General features: G+C 44.9%; 2 protein-coding genes and 1 long non-coding RNA gene across 3 annotated transcripts; 2 read left to right on the top strand and 1 right to left on the bottom strand.

Moving 5' to 3' along the window:
• The first annotated feature begins 5,158 nt into the window (after positions 1-5,158).
• Positions 5,159-5,953, top strand: LOC121379666. Its single transcript, XM_041508316.1, has one exon. The coding sequence runs from the start codon at positions 5,159-5,161 to the stop codon at positions 5,951-5,953; it is 795 nt and encodes a 264-aa protein (XP_041364250.1).
• Positions 5,954-8,208: 2,255 nt separating this feature from the next.
• LOC121379665 lies at positions 8,209-9,311 on the top strand. The gene is made up of 2 exons (XM_041508315.1): positions 8,209-8,973; positions 9,273-9,311. The coding sequence occupies exons 1-2, from the start codon at positions 8,209-8,211 to the stop codon at positions 9,309-9,311; spliced, it is 804 nt and encodes a 267-aa protein (XP_041364249.1).
• Positions 9,312-11,030: 1,719 nt separating this feature from the next.
• On the bottom strand, positions 11,031-14,937 carry LOC121379970. Its single transcript, XR_005958868.1, has 3 exons — positions 14,792-14,937; positions 12,594-12,772; positions 11,031-11,655 (listed from the first exon to the last, which is right to left on the bottom strand). It is a non-coding gene; the product is annotated as an uncharacterized LOC121379970 (long non-coding RNA).
• Between the last annotated feature and the right edge of the window lie 913 nt (positions 14,938-15,850).

The following is a 15,850-nucleotide window of genomic DNA, read 5'->3' as shown; positions in this document are numbered from 1 at the left end:
ATTATTTGGATTTATAACTATTTTATTGTGTAATTTGCTATCAGTACCACGTGGTTTATTAAAAATCTATATTTTATTGTGTTCCTAGGTTGCATTGCACGTTGTGCACGTTCACAATGTGTATTACGTATAACGTTCCATCATCCAAAACAAGTGACTACCTCTGTTTGAACGTCTAAAGCATCTTCTCGCTGTAGCGCAGTCGGTTGAGCGATTGAGCTGGAGGCTGGTGGTTCGAATCCAGTGAAAGGTAAGTTATATTTAAATAATTGTTTGTAATGTGAATGTCCCATATGTAATGTGAATAGGAAGGTCAGAATGAAGGTAGGAGTAGTGGATAGAATACCCCCCTCCGACCCCCCCCCCAAACAAAAAGAAAAAAAAAGTTATAAAAAAAGACAAAAAAAAAAACCCCACTTTTTTTTCTTTATGTTCTTTAAGTCCCTCTTGATCTATATAAACCTCACCAAAAATCATACTTTTAGTGCATAATTTGTACACTTAAAACGAACTGAGGCTAAGGACAGACATGGAGTAGGGTTAATCACTTTTTTTATTTTGGAATTTGTTACAATTCTCGACCCTTTAAAAGTAAGGCTGGGTAGAAAGAGGGAACTGGGTTAAAGAGATGTACAATTCAATGCTTCTAAACCGTGAAAACATAACAAGGCTTGGGAGAAACAGGTTTCTGCCTTAGTTTCTGTTTTAATGTGCAATTTGTTGCTTCCTGTCCTTTGAAAACGTGAAAGAAGACCGTATAGTGAATGTTTTATTGTGTCATTTGTTATGTCCCGCCGTTTCAAGCGAAACAAAGTCTGGGGAGACACAATTATTTGGTTTTATAACTATTTTATTGTGTAATTTGCTATCAGTACCACGTGGTTTATTAAAAATCTATATTTTATTGTGTTCCTAGGTTGCACGTTCACAATGTGTATTACGTATAACGTTCCATCATCCAAAACCAGTGACTACCTCTGTTTGAACGTCTCAAGCATCTTCTCGCTGTAGCGCAGTCGGTTGAGCGATTGGTACAAACGATGCAAAGATCGAGCTGGAGGCTGGTGGTTCGAATCCAGTGAAAGTTAAGTTATATTTAAATAATTATTTGTAATGTGGATGTCCCATATGTAAAAAAAGTAAAGTTTGTTTTATTTAACGACGCCACTAGAGCACATTGATTGTTAATCTTATCATCGGCTATTGGACGTCAAACATATGGTCATTCTGACACTGTTTTTAGAGGAAACCCGCTGTCGCCACATAGGCTACTCTTCTTTACGACAGGCAGCAAGGGATCTTTTATTTGCGCTTCCCACAGGCAGGATAGCACAAACCATGGCCTTTGTTGAACCAGTTATGGATCACTGGTCGGTGCAAGTGGTTTACACCTACCCATTGAGCCTTGCGGAGCACTCACTCAGGGTTTGGAGTCGGTATCTTGATTAAAAATCCCATGCCTCGACTGGGATCCGAACCCAGTACCTACCAGCCTGTAGACCGATGGCATGCCACGACGCCACCGAGGCCGGTGTCCCATATGTAATGTGAATAGGAAGGTCAGAATGAAGGTAGGAGTAGTGGATAGAATACCCCCCTCCGGCCCCCCCCCCTCCCCGAAACAAAAAGAAAAAAAAAGTTATAAAAAAAGACAAAAGAAAAAACCCCACTTTTTTTTCTTTATGTTCTTTAAGTCCCTCTTATCTATATAAACCTCACCAAAAATCATTCTTTTTGTGCATAATTTGTACACTTGAAACGAACTAAGGCTAAGGACAGACATGGAGTAGGGTTAATCACTGTTTTATTTTGGAACTTGTTACAATTCTCGACCCTTCAAAAGTAAGGCTGGGTAGGAACAGGGAACTGAGTTAAAGAGAGGTTGATACTAATCCTTAAAACGTAGAAAGGCTGGTGAGACAAATGTATCGAGAATAGCGACTGTTTTATTGTGTAATTTGTTATGTCACGCCATGTCAAGCGAAAAAAAGGCTGGAGAGAGAGAATTATCTGGTCTTATAACTGTTTTATTGTGTAATTTGCTATGCTCTGCCCTTTTAAACGTAACAAAGCTGAGAAAAGACAACGAGGTGGGTTAGTTACGTTTTTTTTGGTACAATTCAATGCTTCTAAACCGTGAAAACATAACAAGGCTTGGGAGAAACAGGTTTCTGCCTTAGTTTCTGTTTTAATGTGCAATTTGTTGCTTCCTGTCCTTGAAAACGTGAAAGAAGACCGTGTAGTGAATGTTTTATTGTGTCATTTGTTATGTCCCGCCGTTTCAAGCGAAACAAAGTCTGGGGAGACACAATTATTTGGTTTTATAACTATTTTATTGTGTAATTTGCTATCAGTACCACGTGGTTTATTAAAAATCTATATTTTATTGTGTTCCTAGGTTGCATTGCACGTTGTGCACGTTCACAATGTGTATTACGAATAACGTTCCATCATCCAAAACCAGTGACTACCTCTGTTTGAACGTCTCAAGCATCTTCTCGCTGCAGCGCAGTCGGTTGAGCGATTGGTACAAACGATGCAAAGATCGAGCTGGAGGCTGGTGGTTCGAATCCAGTGAAAGGTAAGTTATATTTAAATAATTGTTTGTAATGTGGATGTCCCATATGTAATGTGAATAGGAAGGTCAGAATGAAGGTAGGAGTAGTGGATAGAATACCCACCTCCGACCCCCCCCCCCCCCGAAACAAAAAGAAAAAAAAAGTTATAAAAAAAGACAAAAGAAAAAACCCCACTTTTCAGAATCTTTACTCTTTCTTTCAAAAGGCATGGGCAGTAAAGTTGTTGCAGATCTCTCTAAAGTTGAAACACTGTGAAATCTGCAACTGAAAAGAAAGAAAAATCCCACTTACGAAATTAAACGATGTGAAAAGAGAAAGGCCCTCTATGAAATGAATGAAAGACACCAAAACGATGAACTGTATGAAAAAAATAGCCTTATGCGAAATCTCGTTCCGAAAACCGCACAAAATAGTGAAAATAGTATGATTTTTTTTTTTTAATAATAAAAAATAAAATGCAGACAGTGTGGCCTGTGCCCTTTGTGATACACACCCTGGTCTTTACAATGTACCCTGTCACTGTTACTTGCATGACTCTCCAAGACCAAGTGCTCAGGATTAATGCACAGCCGATTATGGCACAGATGGGAAACTTCTAAAACACTGGCATATGCAGCCATGTCAGAAGGAAGTAGCTTGTTACGGATCATATAGGCAAGTCTGTGAGCTTTCTCTACTTTTGGTTTGTCCATTTTAGGCCATAACCAACTTCATTCACAGATCCTAACCATACTGTACAGTCATATTTTCCTACATGAAAATCGCTTTTCCTGTCCAAAAGATATTGCAAAGTGTTGAAAAAAAGTTTTCCACAATAACTGACACAAACAATGTTGCTATAAGTGAAAAGGAAAACCAGAATAAATTATTATACTTATGTACCGCAACAAAATGTGAAATTCCTGTATAACGCCAAATAAAATCCCATAGACGACCACAGTAACATATGTATCCAGTTTAATGCTCATCAGTTGGCCCTGCCTGCTGTCCACGCCCGAACCCCTTACCCAGTTTCCACCATTGAACCGGACCTGGCAGCTATCATACACCCCAACCCCATACTCAGTTAAAGGACTGGAACTGGCCCTGCCTGCTGTCCACACCCAATCACCATTCACAGTTCATGCACTAGAACTGGCCCTGCCTGCTGTCCACGCCCGAACCCCTTACCCAGTTTTCGCTCTTGAACCGGGCCTGGCAGCTATCATACACCCCAACCCCATACCCAGTTAAAGGACTGGAACTGGCCCTGCCTGCTGTCCAGACGCAATCACCATTTACAGTCTATGCACTAGAACTGGCCCTGCCTGTCGTCCACGCACAAACCCCGTACTCAGTTTTCACCCTTGAACCGGGCCTGGCAACTATCATAGACCCCAAACCCCACACCCAGTAATAGGACTAATGTCCACTCCCAATCACCATTCACAGTTTGCGCACCAGAACTGGCCCTGCCTGCTGTCCATGCCCCAGCCCAGTATTCTGTTTTCGCTATTGAACCAACACTGGCATCTGTCACACACCCCAACCCAATACCCAGTTACATAACTGGAACTGGCCCAGCATGGTGTCCACGCCCGAACCCCCGTATCCTGTTTTCACTATTGAACTGGCCGTAACATCTGTCACACACCCCAACCCTATACCCAGTTACAGGACTGGAACTGGCCCATCCTGTCGTCCACGCACAAACCCCGTACTCAGTTTTCACCCTTGAACCGGGCCTGGCAGCCATCAAACACCCCAACCCCATACCCAGTTAAAGGACTGGAACTGGCCCTGCCTGCTTTCCACACCCAATCACTATTCACAGCTTACGCACTACAACTGGTCCTGCCTGTTGTCCACGCCCCCAACCTGAGACCAAGTGAGAGCAATCGAACTGGCCCTGCCTGCTGTCCACGTCCGAACCCCTTACCCTGTTTTCGCTCTTGAACCGGGCCTGGCAGCTATCATACACCCCAACCCCGTACCGAGTTAAAGGACTGGACCTGGCCCTGCCCGCTGTCCACACCCAATCACCATTTACAGTTTACGCACTATAACTGGCCCAGCATGGTGTCCACGCCCGAACCCCGTACTCTGTTTTCGCTCTCTAACCGGACCTGGCATCTATCTAACACCCCAACCCCATACCCAGTTAAAGGACTGGAACTGGCCCTGCCTATTTTCCACACCCAATCATTATTCACAGCTTACGCACTAGAACTGGCCCTGCCTGTCGTCTACGCACCAACCCCGTACTCAGTTTTCAACCTTGAACCGGGCCTGGCAAACATCATAGACCCCCAACCCCACACCTAGTAATAGGACTAATGTCCACACCCAATCAACATTCACAGTTTGCGCACCAGAACTGGCCCTGCCTGCTGTCCATGCCCCAACCCAGTATTCTGTTTTCGCTTTTGAACCAACACTGGCATCTGTCACACACCCCAACCCAATACCCAGTTACATAACTGGAACTGGCCCTGCCTGCTGTCCACACCACAACCCCGTACCCAGTTGGCATACTTGAACTGGCCCTGCCTGCTGTCCATGCCCCAAGCACGTACCCAGTTTTCGCTACTGAACAGTCCATGTCTGCTGTGCACACCCCAAACACATACCCAATCAGCAGTCTTGAACTGGCCCTGCCTCTGGTGCACACCCCAACCCTGTACCCAGTGATCGTATTTGAACTGGCCCTACCTGCTCTCCATATCGCATCACTGTATGCAGTTTATGCTCTTGAACTGTCCCTGCATACTGTCTATACCCCATCACTGTATCCAGTTTATGCTCTTGAACTGGCCCTGCATGCTGTCGACACGCCAACCTCATACCCAATTGTCGCTCTTGAACTGGCAATGGCAGCTGTCTACACCCTGACCCCGTACCCACTGAGTGCACTTAAACTGGCCCTGTCTGCTGTCCATACCCCATCACTGTATCCAGTTTATGTTCTTGAAGTGGTCCTGCATGCTGTCCACATGCCAATCTCGCACCCAATCGTCGCTCTTGAACCAGGAATGGCAGTTGTCTACACTCTAATCCCATATCCCCTAAGTGCACTTGAAATGGCCCTGTCTGCTGTCCATACCCCATCACTGTATCCAGTTTATGCTCTTCAACTGGCCCTGCATGCTGTCCACACGCCAACCTCATACCCAATTGTCGCTCTTAAACTGGCCCTGCCTGCTGTCCACACCCCAACCCTGTACCCTGTGAGTGCATCTGAACTGGCCCTCCCTACTGTCCATACTCCATCACTGTTTCCAGTTTGCACACTAGAACTGGGCAAGCCTGCTGTCCACACACCAACCCTGTACCCAGTTTTCACTCTTGAACCGACCATTTCAGCTGTCAGACACCCAAACCCCGTACCCAGTTAGAAGACTGGAACTGGCCCTGCCTGCTGTCCATGCCCCAACCCAGTATTCTTTTTTCGCTATTGAATTGGCCCTGGCATCCTTCACACACCCCAACCCAATACCCAGTTAAGAGGACTGGAACTGGCCATGCCTGCTGTCTACACAAGAATCCCTTACCTAGTTGGCACGCTTGAACTGGCCCTGCCTGCTGTCCACGCCCGAACCCCTTACCCAGTTTTCGCTCTTGAACCGGGCCTGGCAGCTATCATACACACCAACCCCATACCCAGTTAAAGCACTGGATCTGGTCCTGCCTGCTGCCCACACCCAATCACCATTCACAGTTCATGCACTAGAACTGGCCCTGCCTGCTGTCCATGCACCAACCACGTATCCTGTTTTCGCTATTGTATCGGCCCTGCCATCTGTCACACACCCCAACACCATTTACAGTTTACGCACTAGAACTGGCCCTGCACCACAACCCCGTACACAGTTTTCGCACTTGAACCGGTCCTGGCAGCTGTCACACTCCCCAACTCCATACCCAGTTAGAGGACTGGAATTGGCCATGCCTGCTGTCCACGCCCAGTAACCATTCACAGTTTACACACTAGAACTGGCCCAGCGTGGTGTCCACGCCCGAACCCCGTGCCCAGATTTCACTCTCTTACCGGGCCTGGCAGCTATCAAACACCCCAACCCCATACCCAGTTAAAGGACTGGAACTGGCCCTGCCTGCTTTCCACACCCAATCACTATTCACAGCTTACGCACTACAACTGGTCCTGCCTGCTGTCCACGCCCCCAACCTGAGACCAAGTGAGAGCAATCGAACTGGCCCTGCCTGCTGTCCACGTCCGAACCCCTTACCCTGTTTTCGCTCTTGAACCGGGCCTGGCAGCTATCATACACCCCAACCCCGTACCCAATTAAAGGACTGGAACTGGCCCTGCCTGCTGTCCAGACGCATTCACCATTTACAGTCTATGCACTAGAACTGGCCCTGCCTGTCGTCCACGCACAAACCCCGTACTCAGTTTTCACCCTTGAACCGGGCCTGGCAACTATCATAGACCCCAAACCCCACACCCAGTAATAGGACTAATGTCCACTCCCAATCACCATTCACAGTTTGCGCACCAGAACTGGCCCTGCCTGCTGTCCATGCCCCAGCCCAGTATTCTGTTTTCGCTATTGAACCAACACTGGCATCTGTCACACACCCCAACCCAATACCCAGTTACATAACTGGAACTGGCCCAGCATGGTGTCCACGCCCGAACCCCCGTATCCTGTTTTCACTATTGAACTGGCCGTAACATCTGTCACACACCCCAACCCTATACCCAGTTACAGGACTGGAACTGGCCCATCCTGTCGTCCACGCACAAACCCCGTACTCAGTTTTCACCCTTGAACCGGGCCTGGCAGCTATCAAACACCCCAACCCCATACCCAGTTAAAGGACTGGAACTGGCCCTGCCTGCTTTCCACACCCAATCACTATTCACAGCTTACGCACTACAACTGGTCCTGCCTGTTGTCCACGCCCCCAACCTGAGACCAAGTGAGAGCAATCGAACTGGCCCTGCCTGCTGTCCACGTCCGAACCCCTTACCCTGTTTTCGCTCTTGAACCGGGCCTGGCAGCTATCATACACCCCAACCCCGTACCCAGTTAAAGGACTGGACCTGCCCGCTGTCCACACCCAATCACCATTTACAGTTTACGCACTATAACTGGCTCAGCATGGTGTCCACGGCCGAACCCCGTACTCTCTTTTCGCTCTCTAACCGGGCCTGGCATCTATCTAACACCCCAACCCCATACACAGTTAAAGGACTGGAACTGGCCCTGCATACTTTCCACACCCAATCATTATTCACAGCTTACGCACTAGAACTGGCCCTGCCTGTCGTCTACGCACCAACCCCGTACTCAGTTTTCAACCTTGAATCGGGCCTGGCAAATATCATAGACCCCCAACCCCACACCTAGTAATAGGACTAATGTCCACACCCAATCAACATTCACAGTTTGCGCACCAGAACTGGCCCTGCCTGCTGTCCATGCCCCAACCCAGTATTCTGTTTTCGCTTTTGAACCAACACTGGCATCTGTCACACACCCCAACCCAATACCCAGTTACATAACTGGAACTGGCCCTGCCTGCTGTCCACACCACAACCCCGTACCCAGTTGGCATACTTGAACTGGCCCTGCCTGCTGTCCATGCCCCAAGCACGTACCCAATTTTCGCTACTGAACAGTCCATGTCTGCTGTGCACACCCCAAACACATACCCAATCAGCAGTCTTGAACTGGCCCTGCCTCTGGTGCACACCCCAACCCTGTACCCAGTGATCGTATTTGAACTGGCCCTACCTGCTCTCCATATCCCATCACTGTATGCAGTTTATGCTCTTGAACTGTCCCTGCATACTGTCTATACCCCATCACTGTATCCAGTTTATGCTCTTGAACTGGCCCTGCATGCTGTCGACACGCCAACCTCATACCCAATTGTCGCTCTTGAACTGGCAATGGCAGCTGTCTACACCCTGACCCCGTACCCACTGAGTGCACTTAAACTGGCCCTGTCTGCTGTCCATACCCCATCACTGTATCCAGTTTATGTTCTTGAAGTGGCCCTGCATGCTGTCCACATGCCAATCTCGCACCCAATTGTCGCCCTTGAACCAGGAATGGCAGTTGTCTACACTCTAATCCCATATCCCCTAAGTGCACTTGAAATGGCCCTGTCTGCTGTCCATACCCCATCACTGTATCCAGTTTATGCTCTTCAACTGGCCCTGCATGCTGTCCACACGCCAACCTCATACCCAATTGTCGCTCTTAAACTGGCCCTGCTTGCTGTCCACACCCCAACCCTGTACCCTGTGAGTGCATCTGAACTGGCCCTCCCTACTGTCCATACTCCATCACCGTTTCCAGTTTGCACACTAGAACTGGGCAAGCCTGCTGTCCACACACCAACCCTGTACCCAGTTTTCACTCTTGAACCGACCCTTTCAGCTGTCAGATACCCAAACCCCATACCCAGTTATAGGACTGGAACTGGCCCTGCCTGCTGTCCATGCCCCAACCCAGTATTATTTTTTCACTATTGAATTGGCCCTGGCATCCTTCACACACCCCAACCCAATACCCAGTTAAGAGGACTGGAACTGGCCATGCCTGCGGTCTACACAAGAATCCCTTACCTAGTTGGCACGCTTGAACTGGCCCTGCCTGCTGTCCACACGACAACCCCGTACCCAGTTGGCACGCTTGAAGTGACCCGGCCTGCTGTTCAGGGATCACACCTCTATTTCAGGAAATGAGCGACGTGCAGGCGACAAATTTAGTTCTATGAAAAAAAAGAGTACCTCTTTTTTAATTTTATTATGTTGCTGTCTGAACACACTTGACGGTATGATTATGGAAATTTGGAAGGGTAACATTGCCTCTTGATCTTGGCATATCAAACTGACGGATGCACATCTGCTTAGCTACAGGCAAGACCATTCTTTACAGTACCTGTGTTACATAGTTTTAACAAGAGTAGTCTCCCCTCCATTAGTAGCATTACTCCCTTTCTCAAGGGTGTACAACACCAAATAAAATCCCACAGACTACCATAGTAACATATGGGGGTATAACAGTTACATGCAATGTATCAATCAACATACACACAACATATATAAATACTAGAACACCTCACCCTTGAAATAAATCACAGAAAATGGGGGGTCAAGCTGCTAGTTTCTGAGATAACAGGAAGCGTCCTTCACAACCGCTGTCCCGACCAAAATTGACAAGCTTATTTTTGATGACATTCCACCTATCTTTCAAGCATCACAGTACGTGGTACACTAACACTGGTTCAAATCAAATCATAGCAAGTTTTTGGTCACATAAAACAACACTTTATTACAACAAGCCCTGTCACATATGTCACCAATGGCATTCGAGGAACCATGAAGTGCTGTATCAAAAGTTGGGTGCACCTCGAACTCTGACCTGGACGAGATGCTATTTGGTAGACTACTACCTATACTGCTACCACACACTTTCAGAAAGTGTCCAGTGGGCTGCATTTGAGAAGGACAGCCTTACATGTCCTAAAATATACAACCAACTGATTGATCAGAATTGTTTTAAATGCAGGGTGACAGTTTGAAATGTATATAGGACAATATTTGTAAATAAAAATTAAACATGTGATATGTAAGACATCTTGCCTTTCATTTGATGTATAATGAGTACAATTTATCGCACTCATCTCAATTGAGTTGTGTGTACTGTGTATCACTTACATGTTGGTACAAGCATACCGAATGCACTACATTACCTCCTAACAGAGAACAGAGTCGAATTTACTCTCGTGACCCAGAAATGAGAAAAATCTGCAAAAACGGATCAAATTAACCTATATTAATCAAACAATTAATCCAGTGTCAAAGATCACTTCTCTTGTGCTGACTCGTACAAGTACTGCTGGAATGCACCCTAAATTGAGAAACAATGTCTGTTTCAAACATGCCTGGCAGATTGCTGTCATCAGCAGGATAAGTTTGAAAACACTGACCCAGTAATGGCTGCCCCTGTCCACATTAATTATAATCACTAGTAATTAGGTCAGCTGCTCTAAGTTTATAAGTCGTATGCAGGTAACCCCAGTCATTTCACAAAGACTACTTGATTGAAAACAACTGCATCCATATTGTCTTAAAATTAAAGTAATTTAAAAATGCCGCCACTTACTACGAAAGGAAAATGTGGTTTCAAAAAGGGACATCTCCCAAACAACAAATACAGAACTTGTAGGAAACTAACAACACCTAATGCTAAAAGTAGCAGGACAGTCAGACTGTGCAAATCAATGACTGAAAAGGTTATCGGCTTCTACGTTCCGTACCAGACCCACCAACTGAATTGGAAAAATCTTCAAAGAAAGTACCCGGCTCAAGGTAACTGATTTCATGTCTTAGAGTAGACACACTGCAAATTTTGATATACCTGATGTAATAGTACTTATTTACATTCTATGGGTGAAAGTTGCTAAAAAAACAAGATGAACAAAATGATAGGGAACTTTATACCGAAATGTAACATTTTGCCCAAGAAATTATTTGTAATGCCTGTCACATGCAGTTTGTTTCTTTGTGATAACTACACTTTCTCTGTAACCATAAACAAACACGCAACAAGTGTCACTAATGCTACTAATCTAGCAAGTGGCCAAAGGGAGATAATCTAGTTTGACAATGCAATGTACATTGAAATACATTTAGCACTGCAGGGGGAAAAAAGCAATTTTTTATATATTTTTTATTTAACAGACCTGAAGCAAACACCTACAGGGTTCTGCATATGGGGAGGTTGGAGGAGCTTATTAACACCAGTCAGGTCAAACATGCCGACTTGTCCCCTAATTGCTGTGGTGTGTTTCGCTTCGACTTTGATAGGGAAGAACGGAGGGGCATCTGTACACGGTTGAATGTTTTCTGTGAGAAATGCAGTTACCTCTCCAATACATTTACCTTGTATGGCGAAGTGGAGAAAACTGAAGTAAGATCCAGGGGGCGGAGGGCAAGCTCAGCCAAATGTGACAGTTCAGGTTTGGCTAACAAAAGTGCCCATAGGTGCCGAAAACTTCCGTCTATTGTGTTTGTGCATGAACATCCCTGCACCATCAACTAGTGGATGCCAAAGAACTGCAAATAAAGTTTGTAAAAATATAATAACATCAAACACTGCAGACATGAAAGCCAGGAGAGAGACACTAAGGGACATAAACAAATTAAGGGGCTCCAAACCTAACACTGTCAACCTACAATGCGATGGCATGTACAACAATCCACTGTACTCAGGGGGTTGGTAAGACACCGTATCAACCTGAAACTCCGGTCGTGTATACAGCAGTTGAACACAACACACACAAAAAGCAGGTGTTAGCAATTTCTACCAAAAACAAATTATGCTCTAAACATCACAACATTAGTACTTCTGAAACATGCCTGCAAGACCCAACATGCTCTCATAACATCCCCATGTCAGTGTCTATTGGAGATGAGAAGAAATGGGTTAAGGACTGTTTGGCACAATTAAAAAATGATTCTCTCGAAGTACAATACATGACAACGGACCCAGATGCCGAGGGATTTAAAGGAGCTCTGGAGATATACAACGAAAACAATAGCGAGATAAAACCCCAAATGTTACTAGACACCCGACATCTGTCCGAAAATCACAGAAAGTTTTAAAAAAATGCTAAATTTGTGAAAAACATGATGCCAGGACGGACAGTGTCTAATAGAAAGAAAATGCAAATAAGATTCTCCAATGACATTGCCATGAGGTGCCAAGCAGAGTTTGAACAAGCTTACAAACAACATGCTGGAAACTCTAAAACATTTATGCATGCATTAAGGCACATTAGTGATGCCATCGCAGCCTGTTATCAAGGCATACACAACAAATGTAAGAGACACTCTAAATTCTGATTTCAAAATTCCTAAATCCATACCAAACAACACAAACCTTAGGAAGTGCATTGATTATCGTCTCGGCCCAAAAATGTTGCACCTTACAAAATTTAACACAAACACACAAAAATGTGAAGCTGTGAACAAATGCATTCGAAAATCTTTACCCAGACACACCACCTTCAGCAGGAATTTCGCAGCTAGGGCCCACAGTGCAGTCCATACCATTAACAATGGGCCTGCAGAATCTTTACTCTTACTTTCAAAAGACATGGGCTGTACGTTTTCTGCCGGCAGTAAAGTTGTTGCAGATCTCTCTAAAGTTGAAACACTGTGAAATCTGCAACTGAAAAGAAAGAAAAAACCCACTTACGAAATTAAACGATGTGAAAAGAGAAAGGCCCTCTATGAAATGAATGAATGACACCAAAACGATGAACTGTATGAAAAAAATAGCCTTATCCGAAATCTCGTTCCGAAAACCGCACAAACTAGTGAAAATAGTATGAATTTTTTTTTTTAATAATAAAAAATAAAATGCAGACAGTGTGGCCTGTGCCCTTTGTGATACACACCCTGGTCTTTACAATGTACCCTGTCACTGTTACTTGCATGACTCTCCAAGACCAAGTGCTCAGGATTAATGCACCGCCGATTATGGCACAGATGGGAAACTTCTAAAACACTGGCATATGCAGCCATGTCAGAAGGAAGTAGCTTGTTACGGATCATATAGGCAAGTCTGTGAGCTTTCTCTACTTTTGGTTTGTCCATTTTAGGCCATAACCAACTTCATTCACAGATCCTAACCATACTGTACAGTCATATTTTCCTACATGAAAATCGCTTTTCCTGTCCAAAAGATATTGCAAAGTGTTGAAAAAAAGTTTCCATAATAACTGACACAAACAATGTTCCTTCAAGTGAAAAGGAAAACCAGAATAAATTATTATACTTATGTACCGCAACAAAATGTGAAATTCCTGTATAACGCCAAATAAAATCCCATAGACGACCATAGTAACATATGTATCCAGTTTAATGCTCTTCAGTTGGCCCTGCCTGCTGTCCACGCCCGAACCCCTTACCCAGTTTCCGCCATTGAACCGGACCTGGCAGCTACCATACACCCCAACCCCATATTCAGTTAAAGGACTGGAACTGGCCCTGCCTGCTGTCCACACCCAATCACCATTCACAGTTCATGCACTAGAACTGGCCCTGCCTGCTGTCCATGCCCGAACCCCTTACCCAGTTTTCGCTCTCGAACCGGGCCTGGCAGCTATCATACACACCAACCCCATACCCAGTTAAAGGACTGGATCTGGTCCTGCCTGCTGTCCACACCCAATCACCATTCACAGTTCATGCACTAGAACTGGCCCTGCCTGCTGTCCATGCACCAACCACGTATCCTGTTTTCGCTATTGTATCGGCCCTGCCATCTGTCACACACCCCAACACCATTCACAGTTTACGCACTAGAACTGGCCCTGCACCACAACCCCGTACACAGTTGTCGCACTTGAACCGGTCCTGGCAGCTGTCACACTCCCCAACTCCATACCCAGTTAGAGGACTGGAATTGGCCATGCCTGTTGTCCACGCCCAATAATGATTCACAGTTTACACACTAGAACTGGCCCAGCGTGGTGTCCACGACCGAACCCCGTGCCCAGATTTCACTCTCTTACCGGGCCTGGCAGCTATCAAACACCCCAACCCCACACCCAGTAATAGGACTAATGTCCACACCCAAACACCATTCACAGTTTGCGCACCAGAACTGGCCCTGCCTGCTGTCCATGCCCCAACCCTGTATTCTGTTTTCGCTATTGAACCAACACTGGCATCTGTCACACTCCCCAACCCAATACCCAGTTACATAACTGGAACTGGCCCAGCATGGTGTCCACGCCCGAACCCCCGTATCCTGTTTTCACTATTGAACTGGCTGTAACATCTGTCACACACCCCAACCCTATACCCAGTTACAGGACTGGAACTGGCCCTGCCTGCTGTCCACACCACAACCCCGTACCCAGTTGGCATGCTTGAACTGGGCTTGCCTGCTGTCCACGCCCCAACCCCGTACCCAGTTTTCGCTGCTGAACAGTCCATGTCTGCTGTATACACCCCAACCCCATACCCAATCAGCTGTCTTGAACTGGCGCTGCCGCTGGTGCACAACCCAACCCTGTACCCAGTGTTCGTGTTTGAACTGGCCCTGCCTGCTGTCCATATCCCATCACTGTATCCAGTTTATGCTCTTGAACTGTCCCTGCATGCTGTCGACACACCAACCTCATACCCAATTGTCGCTCTTGAACTGGCAATGGCAGCTGTCTACACCCTAACCCCGTACCCACTGAGTGCACTTAAACTGGCCCTGTCTGCTGTCCATACGCCATCACTGTATCCAGTTTATGCTCTTGAACTGGCCCTGCATGCTGTCCACATGCCAATCTCGCACCCAATGTCGGACAATCAGAGACTTTCCGACAGGTGGCACTCGTGCACTATACACCATTCCTTTTTGTACATTTGTATTGTCGTAAAGCACCGATCGGTATATCCACTCTATTATTCCCGACCTAATTGTGAGCATGTATGTGATTAAAGCGTAGAACGGCTAAAAATTAAAGTAAATAATAAAAATCTACGAAATTCCGCAGTTGGTAGTAAAAAAAAAAAATGGAAGAATAAAAAAGAACAAAATAATGTCCAGCTAAATCGTGGGTTTTCAACAACCACGTAGGCTACTCCCTACAGTTCTTACAACTTTCTATCATATATCCACCATGCCAAAACCATTAAATGTGTACATATTTGACTGATAATACTTGAGTGTTTGCAATAAAAAAACCGGTAACAGCATTTAATAAAGTTTTAATTTGTAAAACGCCACGCTCCATTCTTCGCTGTTTACTTCCGGGTTCTATTCAATGTTATTTGTTTACCATAGTTTGACACCCAGTAGCCGATGTATTTTCGTGCTGGGGTGTCGTTAAACATTCATTCATTCATTTACTATTCAATGTTTGTTATCGCGATTTAATATGAAGATATACGTGTTTAAAACCACAAATTATTCGTTTGCAGAGTAGAGTAAATTCAACCAAATTTGTCAACAATTATTTTTAATAAATTATTTCAATGAAAAAAAAAAAAAAAAAAAACCCCAACCCAAACAAAATAAATAAATGAAATAAATAAATAAATAAATATATTCAATGTAAAATAAAAAATGTAATTTTTTTTATATGTATACATGTAATAAAAAAAAAAAAAATCAACAACATTTATAATTACAGAAATAAATATTACATTTTCAAATGATGAAAAATAAATAGGAAATTTAAAATATTAAATATATAGTTTTTTTGTTCTTAATTTTTTTTTTTTTTTTTTTCACATGTAAGTA

The sequence above is a fragment of the Gigantopelta aegis genome, chromosome 8, assembly GCF_016097555.1.
Source record: "Gigantopelta aegis isolate Gae_Host chromosome 8, Gae_host_genome, whole genome shotgun sequence".
NCBI lineage: Eukaryota > Metazoa > Mollusca > Gastropoda > Neomphalida > Peltospiridae > Gigantopelta > Gigantopelta aegis.
The sequence above is the reverse complement of the archived record's forward strand: the minus strand, read 5'-3'. Positions and strand labels throughout refer to the sequence as shown.